The sequence below is a fragment of the Chrysochloris asiatica genome, unplaced genomic scaffold (assembly GCF_000296735.1).
Source record: "Chrysochloris asiatica unplaced genomic scaffold, ChrAsi1.0 scaffold00096, whole genome shotgun sequence".
Classification (NCBI taxonomy): domain Eukaryota; kingdom Metazoa; phylum Chordata; class Mammalia; order Afrosoricida; family Chrysochloridae; genus Chrysochloris; species Chrysochloris asiatica.
The window spans coordinates 10123030-10136876 of NW_006408614.1; the positions used below are offsets into that span (position 1 = coordinate 10123030).

At 42.6% G+C, this 13847-nt stretch overlaps 1 protein-coding gene across 1 annotated transcript in view; it reads left to right on the forward strand.

The window, feature by feature from the left end:
* Positions 1–12179, forward strand: part of RBM44 (RNA binding motif protein 44) — a 27260-nt gene extending 15081 nt beyond the window's left edge. The window contains exons 8-14 of the mRNA XM_006866818.1: positions 3244–3355; positions 3931–4059; positions 5556–5635; positions 5728–5801; positions 6967–7252; positions 11781–11926; positions 12056–12179. Coding sequence (XP_006866880.1) covers positions 3244–3355; positions 3931–4059; positions 5556–5635; positions 5728–5801; positions 6967–7252; positions 11781–11926; positions 12056–12179 — 951 coding nt within the window. The remainder of the gene's footprint in view (positions 1–3243; positions 3356–3930; positions 4060–5555; positions 5636–5727; positions 5802–6966; positions 7253–11780; positions 11927–12055) is intronic.
* Positions 12180–13847: the final 1668 nt, after the last annotated feature.

Here is a 13847-nt window from a genome sequence, read left to right on the forward strand (position 1 = left end):
AAATGTTTCAAGTCCTCTTCACTTTCAGCAAGCAAGGTTGTATCATCTGCATATCGCAGGTTGTTAATGAGGCTTCCTCCAATCCAGATGCTTTGTTTTTCTTCATAGAACCCAAACCCAGCTTCTCGGATTATCTGCTCAGCATACAGGTTGAGTAAGTATGGTGAAGGAACACAACCTTGTCGCACACCTTCCCCAATTTAAAACATTCAGTGTTCCAATGCTCTGTTCGAACAACTGCTTCTTGGTCCAGGTATAGATTTCTCAGAAGTACAATTAAGTGTTCTGCAATACTCATACTTCTCAATGTTGTCCATAGCTTGTCATGATCCACACAATCAGAAGCCTTTGCATACTCAATAAAGCATAGGTAAACATCTTTCTGATACTGTGTGCTTTCAGTCAAGATCCAACAGACATCATCAATGATATCTTTCATTCCATCGTGTCTTCTGGATCATATCATCTGCAAATAAAGAGAGTTTTACTTCCTCTTTGCCAATTTGGATGCCTTTAATTTCCCTGTCTTTCCATATAGCTCTTGCTAAGACTTCCAGCACAATATTGAATAGGAGTGGTGACAAAGAGCATCCTTGCCTCGTTCCTGTTCGCAGAGGGAAGGCTTTCAGTTTCTCTCCATTTGAGGGTAATGTAGGCTATTGGTTTTGTATATCTGCCCTTAATTATGTTGAGAAATTTCCCTTCAATTCTACTTTGTTGAGTGTTTTTATCAGGAATGGATGTTGGATTTTGTCAAATGCTTTTTTTCATCAATTAATATGAACATGTGGTTCTTTGCTTTTTTTCTCATTTATATGGTGGATTACGTTGATTGTTTTTCTAATGTTGAACCATCCTTGCATCCCTGATATGAATCCCACTTGATCATGACGTATTCTCTTTTTGATGTGCTGCTGGATTCTGTTGGTTAGGATTTTGTTGAAAATTTTTGCATCTATGTTCATGAGGGATATTGGTCTATAATTTTCTTTCTTAGTGTTGTCCCTCCCTGGTTTTGGTATGAGGGTTATGCTTGCTTCATAAAATATATTAGGAAGTTTTCCATCCTCCTCTATATTCTGGAATAATTTGAGTAGAATTGGTGACAGCTCTATCCTAAATGTTTGGTAGAACTCACCAGTGAAGCCATCTGGGCCTGGACTTCTTTAAGTTGGGAGTTTTTTGATGACCTGATCAGTTTGTACTTTTGTTATGGGTCTGTCTTCAGTTTTTCTGTTTCACTCTGTGTAAGTTTAGGTAGGTCATGTTTATGTCAAAAGGTATCCATCTTTTTCTAAGTTTTCAAATTTGTTGGAGTATAACTCTTCATAGTATTCTGTTATTATCCTATTGATTTCCTTTGGTTTCATTGTGCCATCGCCCATGTGGTTTCTAATGCGTGTTATTTGTGTCTTCTCCCTCGTTTCTTTCGTTAGGTTTGCCAGAGGTCTGTCAAATTTTGTTAATCCATTCAAAGAACCAGCTTCTTGTCCTGTTGATTCTTTCTATAGTTTTTCTGTTTTCTATCTCATTTATTTATTTCTGCTCTAATCTTTATTATTTTTCTTTTGGTGGCTGTAGGTTCCCTCTGTTGGTCTGTTTCTAATTATTGCAGATGTTGTGTTAATGTGTCAATTTTGGTTCTTTCTTCTTTTTGGATGTGTGCATTTATTGCAATACATTGTCCCCTCAGCACCGCTTTTGCCGTGTCCCAAAGATTTTCGTATGGTGTGTTGTATAGTCACCTTTAAATGTTGTTGGAAAAATATATTGGCAATGAAGATGTCACTGGTCTTGCAAAATTTTATCTCCAGCATCGTTTCAGTCACCCAGGTCGTATTTTCCCACTACCGATCCTTTTTCTTTGTTTCCATCTTTCATATTCCAATCACCAGTGATTATTAATGCATCTTGATTGCATGTTTCCTTAGTTTCTAACTGAAGAAGGTGGTGGTGGTAGTGGTTATGTGCCACCAATCAACCTGACTCATAGCAACCCTATATTGGGTTTCCAAGGTTATAAATCTTTATAGAAGCAGAAAGCTTCATTTTTCTACTTTGGAGCAACGGGTAGATTCAAACACTTGACCTTGTGATTAACAGCCCAACTCATAATCCACTGTGCTACTGGGGCTCCTTGAAGAAAGTTGGCAGAATTCTTCAATTTCATCATCACTGGCTTTAGTGGTTAGTGCATAAATTTGAGTAATATTGGTCTTCCTTGTAGGCTTATGGATATTCATCTATTACAGACAGCATTATATGTCAAGATCTTAAAATGTTCTTTTTGACCATGACTGTAACGCCAATCCTCTCCAATTTGACATTCTTAGCATAGCAGTCCATATAATTGCCTGATTCAGAATGGCCAATACCAGTCTATTTCAGCTCCCTGATGCCTAGGATGTGGATCTTTATGCATTCCATTTTACTTTTGATGACTGTCAAGTTTCCTAGATTCATGCTTCGTTCATTCTACCTTCCGATTATTAGTGGATGTTTACAGCTCTTTCTTCTTGTTTTGATTTTGTGTCCCATTGGCACATGAAGATCCTGAAAACTTTGCTTCATCTGTGTCATTAAGGTCAGCTCTGCTGAGGAGTCAGCACTTCCACAGTTGTGTTTTGAGAGCCTTCCAACCTCAGGACTCAGCTTTGGGGGTACTATACCAGACAGTGTTCTGCTGATGTTGGCAAGATGTTCGGGGGCTAGCCATTCAGTAGTCTACCTCTTCTCCTTCCTAGTCTGTGTTAGTCTGGAAACACTGCTGAAATCTGTCCACCATGGGTAATTCTTCAGGTATTCACAATGCTGGTGGGCACAGCTGCCAGCGTCACAGCAACATGGGAGCCACCACAGTATGACAAAGTGATAGATGAGTGGTGGCTTAGTATCGTACTTCCCATACATAAAATGTACATGTCAGCACTCATGAAATAAACTGTTACATGCTGATATGAAAAATGTTTACATGTGTACTCTCAGAACTATTTTTCAGATGCTTCTACGGTGTGTAAGCCAGATTTTTGTCAGATTGGTCACGTAGCGTGTGGTCACTGCACAGATATTCTGTGCATGGGATGTACATTCCAACTCTGGCCTGCTGAGTGACATGAAGCTGCGAGTCTGTCCCTTCTGATGTGGTTGGTAGAACCCTCCTGGTGACGCTGAGGACTAAATGATGCCAGTGAAGCACCGCCGGAGTCTTCATCACTGCTGTTGTCGTGTTGTCTGTGTCCTCAGGTCTCCTCACCTGACAATTGCCACCCTGGACAAGACGTATCACCTGAGGAAGATGGCTGTGACAATGGTGGTATGCATGAAGACTTCAGGCAACTGAGACTGGAAGATGCAGGTTGGTGTGAAAATGAGATGTCTGTGTAATTGAGGATTAGATCGTCTGTGGCCTCCAATCGGCAGCGTTAATATTGCTTAGTGAATCTGATAAGTCCAGGTAACAATAGAGACTTGTTCTTCTGCTTTATGTTTACAAACGGAACTTTTTCTTGTGTCTAATTTACATATCTGTAAAATGTCTGCATTTTTATTTTGATTTGTCTGCTATGAAAAAACATTATGATCATTCCAAAAAGATACTTATATCAGCTTTTAATAAAGACTGTAATGGCTCTAACAATTTTCACAGTCATTTTGTGTAAAGATAAAATAGTCTCTTCAAAAAAATACAACTTACGGATCAGAAAAACTTAAAAGAGTCAGAAAAGCAGGCCACTCCATTTGAAACCACTTTTGTCCGTGGGCTGCTGAAAACTTCTTCTCAGAAACCCTCCCTTCCTGCTTGGCTCCCTCATTGCTGATGTCCGTGCTTAGATTTACACAGAGCACTGGTACTTGTCATAGTAATCCTTGGGTGTTTTTAGAGGGTGTAACAGTGCACACAGTTGGTAACTCCTGGTTTCTATTTCTTAGACAGCAGAAGTTGTCTAGAAATAAGTGAAGACTGGTTTGATGCTAAAGAGAACCTTACGGGAGGTGAAGTCTCTGGAATTCTAGAGAATCAGCTAGAACAAGACAGATGCAGCCCAAAGTGTACACCAGGTTGGTTCTTAGGAAACTGGAGAAATTGTAATCTTGCTCATTTACACAATAGTGATTATTTTCTTTGTTGGCGGGGGGGGGGTGAGTTGATTTAAAATTTTTCTTTATCAATAATGAGAAAACAGAGTATTTGGAGGTTAAATTCTTTAAAGCGTGAGTCCGTTGAGAACTTGGGCAGCATACACCGGGCATTTTGCAGGGAGTTGGCCTCCCGCATCCTCTCTCAGTGGAGCCCCCGTCATTGGTGTCAGTATCCTCTGGTGGTGGTTGCCAAGCTCCTTCAGGCAGTCTGTGTCTGTCTTAGGTTATTCTTTTCTGTATCACTTAGCCACTTAATATCTATCTTCTCATTTGGTGTGTTGACTGTCACCCTCACTAATTGTACTGAGCTCAGTGAAGTTGGATTGTGTGTGTGTGTTGTTCACAGCCCATCCCCCATGCTGGGTTTAGTGTATCTCCCCACCGGTGAGATACTCAGGAAAGCGGAGGTGCTAGGTACAGTGCACAGAGCATCTCTGGGTCTCATCATGCTCCTTTGTGCTGGACTACGGCTCCTCCTGTCCCTCGTCTCAAGGCACAGAGGGAGCCCAAAGACATGAGCAGGTCTCTCCCTGAAAGCAGGGCTGTGTTGTGCCCTAGTGATGCTGTGTGCTGGCTCTGTGACTTCATACTCGTCGGCCTCGGGACCCTCGCTGGGAAATGCCCTTGGTGGCAGTGCCTCCTCATAGGCACTTGGAGGATTGGTGGAGCTGTGAGAATAAGCGCCTGGAATACTGCCCATCCAGAATGCTAGGCTGCTACTAATTCATAAAAACTAAACTGTGCAAAGTCCTCATTAGTGTAGAGAAGTAAAAAACATAGAACCCTCTCCTAGAAGTCAGTCAACAGGTGTTTATTGAGTACCTCCACTGTGCCAGGGATAATGATAGTACTACTGAACGAATCTCACTTCAGTAAATTTTTGTCTCTTTTTGATCAGGTCTCTTGACATCAAAATAGAGGCTGTGATAGGAATGTTGATGTGTTTAATCCCACAGGAAAGCACTCGTCTGTCTATAGCTCTAGTATCTGTGGTTTTTAGGAGAAGCTGCGTGCGCTGCCGTGTTGCCTCTGACTCAGGAACCCTACAGGTCAGAGCAGAGCTGCGCACGCACAGGGCCTCCAGGGAAGCAGACTGCCCCATCTTTTTCCCATGAGGCAGCTGTTGGGTTTGAACTGCCAACCTGACACAGTGCACCACCAGGACTCTCTGTCCAGACTGTTGTTGTTGGACACTGTTGAGTTGGTTCTGCCTCGTCCACTCTGTGGCCACAGAAGGAAGCTCTGTCTCGTCTTGCAGCACCCACACAGTTGTTCCATTTGATCCCATTGTCCAGTCACTGAGTCCGTGGGAATTCTCTGTCTCTTCCCCTTTTTAACACACTTCACATTTTATCTTAAAAACAGCAATTCACTTTGGTCGTGTTTTGTTGTAGCTCACGTGTCTCCACTAGCAGAGATGAAGAGTGCTGAGCCCTTACGAAGAGATGAAGGGTATTTGGTCCACGTCGGTGGTCTCTGCTCTTTAGTGTCTGAGGTACGCTGGGATTTCATTTTCAAATCTGTTGTTCCTTTTAATTCTTTATTGTGCTTTTTTACCTGTAACAGATTCTATTTCTCTCTTTTTAGGCCGACTTAAGGACCCTTTTCCAGAAATACCAAGTTTCTGAGATTGCAATTTCTGATTCTTCTAATAATCACAGGTGTGTTTCCTAAATTCTAGCAGTGGTCTTTCCTGGGTGTCTGGTGCATGTCAGACTCAGTAGGAGACGTTAGCTGAGTGGGAAGCTCCCCACCGAGGCCATGGAGACCCGTGGACAGCCCTGTGGTTAGGTTAGCCCGCCCCGGATGCTGTCCTCGTGCTTATTTCGGTCATTTTTGACTTGGCCTCCCAGAGAGAGTTTTTGTTTTCTATGTTTGATCCAGTCTTTAACACTTCTCAGGGCAGGCATCAACTGTCCCTTACCTTTGCTGTACCTCAGGCTCTTCGTCTGTTAGATGAGGAGAGTCCAGGAGCTCCAAAGCCCTATGGGGCTGTCAGGAGTTAACCTGTGACACGTGAGAAACAAAGCCTGTGCACAGCAGATGCTCAGAAAGGTGCACTTGTTTTTATAGGTGATTTTAATCACTTTAGTTGATGCTTCTGCTTTGTTTGGGGGTTTTGTTTTTTCAAGTAGACAGCTGTGTCCTCTGCAAATAGTAATGTCCAGTACTTGCATTGCTACTTGCTGTTCAGTGACACGGCCAGAACTTTGAAAACTGCTGGTGATGGTGGTGATGCTGATGATGGTGGTCAGGTGTGGTCAGGGCGGGTCTGACTTACAGTGACCCTACGCAAACACTGCCCGCTCCCACAACGTCCTCACAGTTGTTGTTACGTTTGAACTCACTGTTGCTACCACTGTGCCAGTCCGTCTCCTTGTGGTGAGGGGAGCGGGGTGTCTCCTTTTTCTTCTCTGACCTCCACTTTACCACGCATGATGTCCTTCTCCAGGGACGGGGCCCTCCTGAGAACATGTTCAAAAAAGGAGAGGAGAGGCCTCCCCATCCTGGATTTTAAGAAGTATTCTGAATACACTTTTTTCTAGACAGATTTGTTCATTCTTCTGGCAAGCCATGGTCTTTCAGTATTCTTCACCAACATCATAATTCAAATATGAAATTATCAGATCATTTATAAGAAGTGTCGAATAAAACTCTATAATTTGCTTTTATTTCATGATCCGTAAATAAACATTAGTGATGTTTTTATTTCTAAGAGCAGTGGTTTTTATGGAAAGTATATTTTAGCCAGTAGTTAAAACAGTGAGTTTAAGGCAGTTACAGCCATTAACAAGAACCTTTTGGTTTTCTGCTTCGGGATTATAGATACGCATCTGTGTCATTTAAAAAAAGCATTGATGCCACCACAGCTGTGAAGGAAATGAATGGAGTGGAGATACATGGCAGGAAGGTGAATGTGCGGCTCGTGAAGCCTGGAGAGGCCGCCTCCCCACCGCCCTCCACAGACGGGCTCCAACTCCACCTGAATGATGTGGAGAAAAGCAGCAACAAGGAAGCCAACCTGGCTTCCTGCGTTTCTCGATTGCCTAGAACGAGAGCCAGGCAGCTGGGCTCCGAGGCACACAGTGAGTTTTCACCTTTCAACCAGAAGGTTAGTTGCTTTTGTCCATGTCAAATCACTGTAAGTAGCTTGTAGATAAATTACTCCAGTTTAGGCAATTTTGAGTCCTGGTGTGACACTGTAGGGTGTCACTGGACCACAACATCAGTCGTTCAAACTCACCAGCCGCTCCTTGGAAACCCTATACAGGATTGCTGTGAGCCGGGAACCAACTCAACAGCACTTAACAACAACAACAAAGCAATCTTGCAGTAGAAATGAGAGCATTGATTCTGGATCGGTCCTACCTTTAGATCTGCCTGACCTGCTTTTGCTAAACTCCTATTGTTGGTGATCTCTAGGAGAACTCTGAACTCGTTCATGTTAACATGGAGCTCGAGAACTGTAATCATGACTCTAACGAACTTCTTAGCCAGTGCTTTGCACTGTCCCTGTGTTCTGAGGTGGTCCTGCTCATTCAGTAGCTGCCATTCTACTCTCATCACTCCGGTTTTCACAGACCACCTCATCTCAGTGGTTTTTAAACCATATAAATATGGCAGTCATTCTAATAGAGCCTCATTTCAACCGCATTCAGGTTCTAACCAGCATGTTGGAAGTGGTAACGTTTGCCTGTTTATTCTTGTATCTCCAGAATACCTGGTGTAAAGTTGGCTTTCTGCAATTTTTCTTAAATTTTCATACAGAAAAAGTCACCCTTTTTAATGTCTGCACTTAGACAAATGTATATCCGCCTGCTACCACACCCACAATCAAGACACTAAGCACTTGCATCATTCCACACAAGTGTCTTGTGCTCTGAATCTCTCTCTCTTTCTCTTATTTTTTTTAATGTTTTATTGTGAATTATGTGATACTTTACATGGTAGAACATTAGTTTTACATTCATCCTGTCATATATCATTTCATTGCTTTGGTTACAATCTCCTCCATGCATCATCAACCAACCAAAGGGTAGATAACACTCACTACAAGCCTGCCCCCCAGTCGTCAGCACACAGCCCTTTTCCTTCTCTGGGTCTAAAGTCCCCAGCTGCTCCATCTCTCCACGTCTTCATCTCTGCCTCCATTGAATGCTCTCTTACTATGTAACTTTGTGGGTCTGACTTCTTCCACTCACCTTCGTGCATTTGAGGCTATATCCATAGTTCATTCCTGATCAAACCTTTGGCCCATTTTTACTGGGTTGTTTACATACATCCAAAATTCAGTACTGAGTTTTGAGAGTAAATTCTTCATGTAAGTTCTTTGACAAGTATGATTCACAGGTGCTTTCTCCCAGCCTGAGCCTTGCCTCTTCCTTCTCTCAACAGCATCTTTCTCAGAGCATACGTTTTGAATTTGGATGAAGCAAAATTTATCACTTTTTCTATTATAGATTGTGCTTTTGGTGTTATGTCTAAGACATAATGCAAGGTCACAGATTTTGAATTAGTTTTCGTGTAATGTGTGAGATAAGTGTTGAGGTCTTTTTGTTTTGTTTTGTTTTGCACTTGACTGTGTAGATTGTAACAAATTATGGTTGTTATTGCAAAGAATTGGAATCCCAGAACACTTCAGTGTTTGTGCAGAACCTGTACATAGACCAAGAAACGGTCATTAGAACAGACCATGGGAATACTGTCAGATTTAAAATCAAGAAAGGTGTGCGTCAGGGTGGTGCCTTTTCAGCACATTCCTTAAATCTGTAAGCTGTAAGAGTGGCAAACAAGGACATTCCCCCACGATTAAAGGGTCAGTTCAGCAACAGAAATAACCATAGTAAATATCTGTGCTCCCAATGAAAGAGCCTCAAAATACATAAACTACAATAAAATTGAAGAAAGAAATAGACAACTGTACAATAGTAGTAGGAGATTTTAGTACGGCACTCTCGATAAAGGACAGAACACTTAGAAACTCAGCAGAGACACAGAAGAACTAAATAACACATCCAGCTGGACCTCATAGATACATACAGAGCACTCAACCCAACAACAGCACAATACACATTCTTTTCCAGTGCATGTAGAACATTCTCCACAATAGAACATATGTGAGGCCACAGAGCAAGCTACAATACATTTTTAAACATAGAAATACTATAAAGGATCTTTTCAGATGATAATACTGTAAAATTAGAAACCAAATAATAGAAAGGTCATAGAAATCGAGTAACACTCTGCTTAAAAAGCTACTGGATAATGATGTTGTTAAGTGCCATCGAGTCAATTCTGACTCATAGCAACCCTGTTTAGGGCTTCTGAGGAGCAGCTGGTGAGCTTGACCCACTGACCTTACAGTTCAAAGTGACTTTGTAGTCCAGCGCATTAACCCACACCACCGCACCACCACACCACCACACCAGGACTGGGTACTAGAACAAATAAAAACTGAAATGAAAAAATTCCTTGAGTCAAATGGAAACAAAAAAACAACGTAAGAAAACCTTTGGGACACAGCAGAAGGAGTACGTAGAGGGCAATTTATGGCCATAAATACACACATCCAGAACCAGCATCAACACACAACATCTCCAACAACTAGAAAAAGCCTAGCACAGGAAGACTATAGTCACCAGAAGAAAAGCAGTAATACAGATTAGAGGGAAAATAAATGAATGAGAAAACAAAACAATACAATAATAAATCAGCAAGACAAGAAGTTGGTTCTTTGAAAGGATTAATAAAATTGACAAACCAAGCAAAAGGCCATGTAAATAATATACATGAGAAACAATATGAGCCAATAGAAAGAAAAAGAAAATGCTATGAAGAATTGTACTTCAATCAATTTGAAAATATAGAAACAATAGATGTATTTCTTTAAAAGACATGACCTACCTAAACCAATACAGAGTGAAGTACAAAATTTAAACAAACCTAAAAAAAAAAAAAAAAAGAAAGAAACATTCTTTGATGATTCCCAGGGTGGGAGGGTATGGAGAGTAAATCACTGGCTAGAGAAAGATAGTGTTAATTCGGGTGATAGGAGGGCAATATACAACAAGGGGGAGGAAAATATACAATAGGGAGGTTGGCAGAAGAATGATGAAGACAGGTGAAGACACAGGGAGCTATGCAAGGGCTAAAAGGGAGCAGTAGTGTTCTGTGGGATAGATATGTATATATCCCACAAATAGTTTAAAAGGGGGTGTTTATACATGGGTAACCGCTGGGAGGTATGGCACTGTGGGTTAATAAGCCAGACTGCAAAGCCATTTGAACTGCAAGGTTGGTGGTTCAAGCTCATCAACTGCTCCTCAGAAACCGTATACAGGGTCACTATGGGTTGGAATCAGCTCGACGGCGCTTTACAACAAGAACATCAACCACTAGGAGGAAGCAGGCGACTATTACTGCAATCATTGAGTTGAAACAAAGTATATGATTTGTTGTATGTAAATCTGATGATCTTGTCTGTAAACGTTCACCCAGTTCATAATAAAAAGTTTAAAAATCTGCTGAGCGAATTATCTGAAAGTTGTACTATATGAAGAAGAACATGGCATCAGGAATGGAGGAAAACTCATAACCACCTGTGATATACAGATGACAGACACAACCTTGCTTGTTGAGTACAAAGAGGACTTGAGCATTTACTGATAAAGGCCAAAGACTACAGCCTTCTGTGTGGATTATGCCTCAACATAAAACAAAAATCCTCACAACTGCACCAATAAGCAACATCACAATGAATGCAGAAAGGATTGAAGTCAAGGGTGTCATTTTACTGGGACCCATAATGAATACTCGTGGAAGGAACCATCAGAAAATCACATGACACATTGCATTGGGCCAGTCTACTGTACAGCACCCCGTTCCTTCATTCCACAAGTAGTGTGCTTACCTACCGTGTGCTCCTGAGAAGGCGCCAGTGAGCAAGACAGGCTGTGCTCTAATGCCCCTGCAGTATAGTGGGGCCTCTTCACTCTCCAGTCTGCTCTTCCTGCCATGACCTGGTCTGGCACTGGCACTGCCAGCGTAGGATTTAAAGCTGACTTGGCTGATGAATTACTCTATCACTTGTCCTTTGTTTTGGTTCTTGAATTGGATTTGAAGCTGGGTAAATGGAGTGGGCCGTATTTTCCATGGCTGGTTTTCTCCACCACATGTGGCACTGTCTGGGCATATAGTTTGTGTTCATTTTGTATTTAGTGACGAGGCTGTAGAATGCTGATGACTACCATTTAGACAGAAGGGTGAAGGACCTGAACCTTCATGCTCTGAGCTTGAAGCATGCACTGCATGTTGCAGATTCACTTGTCTGCATGTAGAATGCACCTATTTTGTGCTGTCTTTGGAGAGCACTTGGGAGAGCTGAGAAAACTGCGGTGGTGTCTGTTCTGAGGGACACCCGTGACAGCAGCATGCTCAGCATAATTTTGAAGACATGGACCTGTACACAGTCCAAGTCAGTCTCCTTGGTCTGGATTGTTCTACATCACAGTAAACTTATTAGGAATTTTAATTTTGCTGTTTACAATTTTAAAGCGTGTTTTACTTGGGTAAGCTAGATTGTCTCTATGTAGTGATCTTTATTTACGGATTTTAATAAAGCTTTAAAAATGCTTCTTTAGGGTGTCCAGAAGAACTGTAAAGAGACGAAATCCACTGGATTACTACCTCGTAGATCTGATCACTTCACACCTCCAAACACTTTGAACCTGCGTAGCTTTACCAAGATCCTGAAGAGACTGACTGAGCTGCACCCAGAAGTCAGCAGGTAATGAGTGAAATGGTGTTTTCACTGGTTTTAAGCTTTTCTGCAAAGATACAGCTCCATTCAGTAGCCATGCCCTGTTGTGAGTGTGTGCCTTCGGGAGGACAAATTGGCTGTGTGTCTCTTCTGCAGAGACCACATCATTGAGGCCCTTCAGGAAGTGAGGCTGAGTTGCAAAGGATTCCTGAACGGCTTGTCCATTAACACTATTGTGGAGAAGACGTCTTCTGTTCTGAAAAACTCTACTTCCATTTAGGAATGACAAGTACTGAAGAGGTGAGCTGATGGCAGTCTTGTATGGTTAAGTTTACTTAGACATTTTTAAGCTATGGATTTTATTTTCACATAAAGTAGCTGTGGCGGTGTGCTGTGGAGTCGGTTCTGACGCAGCAGCCCTGACTAGGCTTCTGAGGCTGTGCAGCCTTAACAGCGGCAGAAAGACTCCGCGTTTCCCCTGACCTTAACAGTTTGCAACCAATTCATAACCCAGCACACTAGCAGGGATCCTTAAAAATGCCGTTTTATAACCACTATATGTGTTGTTATCGGTGCTGTTGAGTCAGTTCCTATACAGGGGTTTCCAAGGAATGACTGGTGGGTTTGAACTACAGACTTTGCCGTTAGCTGTCTAGTGCTTAACCTACAGCACCACCCCACTGTATTAGAGTAGTTTGAATAACTAGCCTGTCACCATGTTAGCCATCAGTTTCTGTGGGTTAAGATTCAGGAGCCCCTTTGCTGAGTGGGTTTACCTCCAGGCCACATACGACTGTCATTTGGGCTATGGGCACGTATGTGCAGGCGAGACTCTGGGTCTGCTGCTAAGATTCCTGGATTCCAGGGCTGTGGGCAGGACCCCTCCGTCCCTCGCCACACAGGCCTCTTCATCACATTGCTTGAGTGTTTCCATTGTGGCATCTGGCCACCCCTAGAGCAGGCGACACCCAAGAGCACAAGGTGGGAGCTCCCCGGTCTTGTGTGAGCCGCCCTCGGAGTCACATATCCTCATTCTGCCACGTTCTCATTAGATGTGAGTCACTGTGTGGCCCACACTCGAGGGGACATCAGTGTGCACACTTTAAAATTACCACCAACAAATGTAATATCCTTGTTACAAAATGATGGGTGGGCGGGCCCTCTAGTTCCAGTTCTAAATAGCTAGGTGATTCAAGCCAACTTTCCATGGAGAACAATCAGAAAAGCTAATAAAATGTGAAGAACATGGGCTTGAAGGCATTGGCGAGCTGACAAGACTAATGATGGAGTGCAGGCAGGGCACAGAGAAGATGCATCTTTGGGAGGTGTGCCCAACGGGGGCCAGGGACCACTTTTACCCTGGAATTGTTTGTGCAGGGGCAAGGAGGAGTTCGAGGAGCTCCTCTGATCGCTCCAAGCTGAGGGAACAGGAATAGAGTGCCCTGACTTGCCAAGGGGGTATAGGGCCTTAAACTTCAGGGACTATGGTGGTTGTCCCAAAGGCCTGAACTGTAGGAGCAAGCTAAACCCAAAAGGAGATCGTTTCTCAGAGGTTGTGTCAGTCAGCTTCACACAATGTTCCCTCAGTCGGATTGAAACTCTTACCCGGTCGGTAGTCCCACCAGGTACCTGGAAGACATGAAGGTAAGGATCTTCCAGAAGGAACAATACCATTTCCCATCTTTCTTCTTAAGTTATTTCTGCCAGTCATTCTATAAAATACCATTTGTAAACCTGAGTGTATAACCCAAAGTAGCTAACCATAAGGGAAATAAGGGCCACATGCGTGAAAAACTGGCAGAAACATTAGATGCTAGAAACAAATTCCAGACTCCAGATCTGGAAGTGATCAAATACACTTTTAAGAAAAAAATGTTTACAAAAATGGCCACAATGATTCCCTTCCTTATCCACGCTCCTTTGCAGTGGGACTTTACAGCACTTCCCA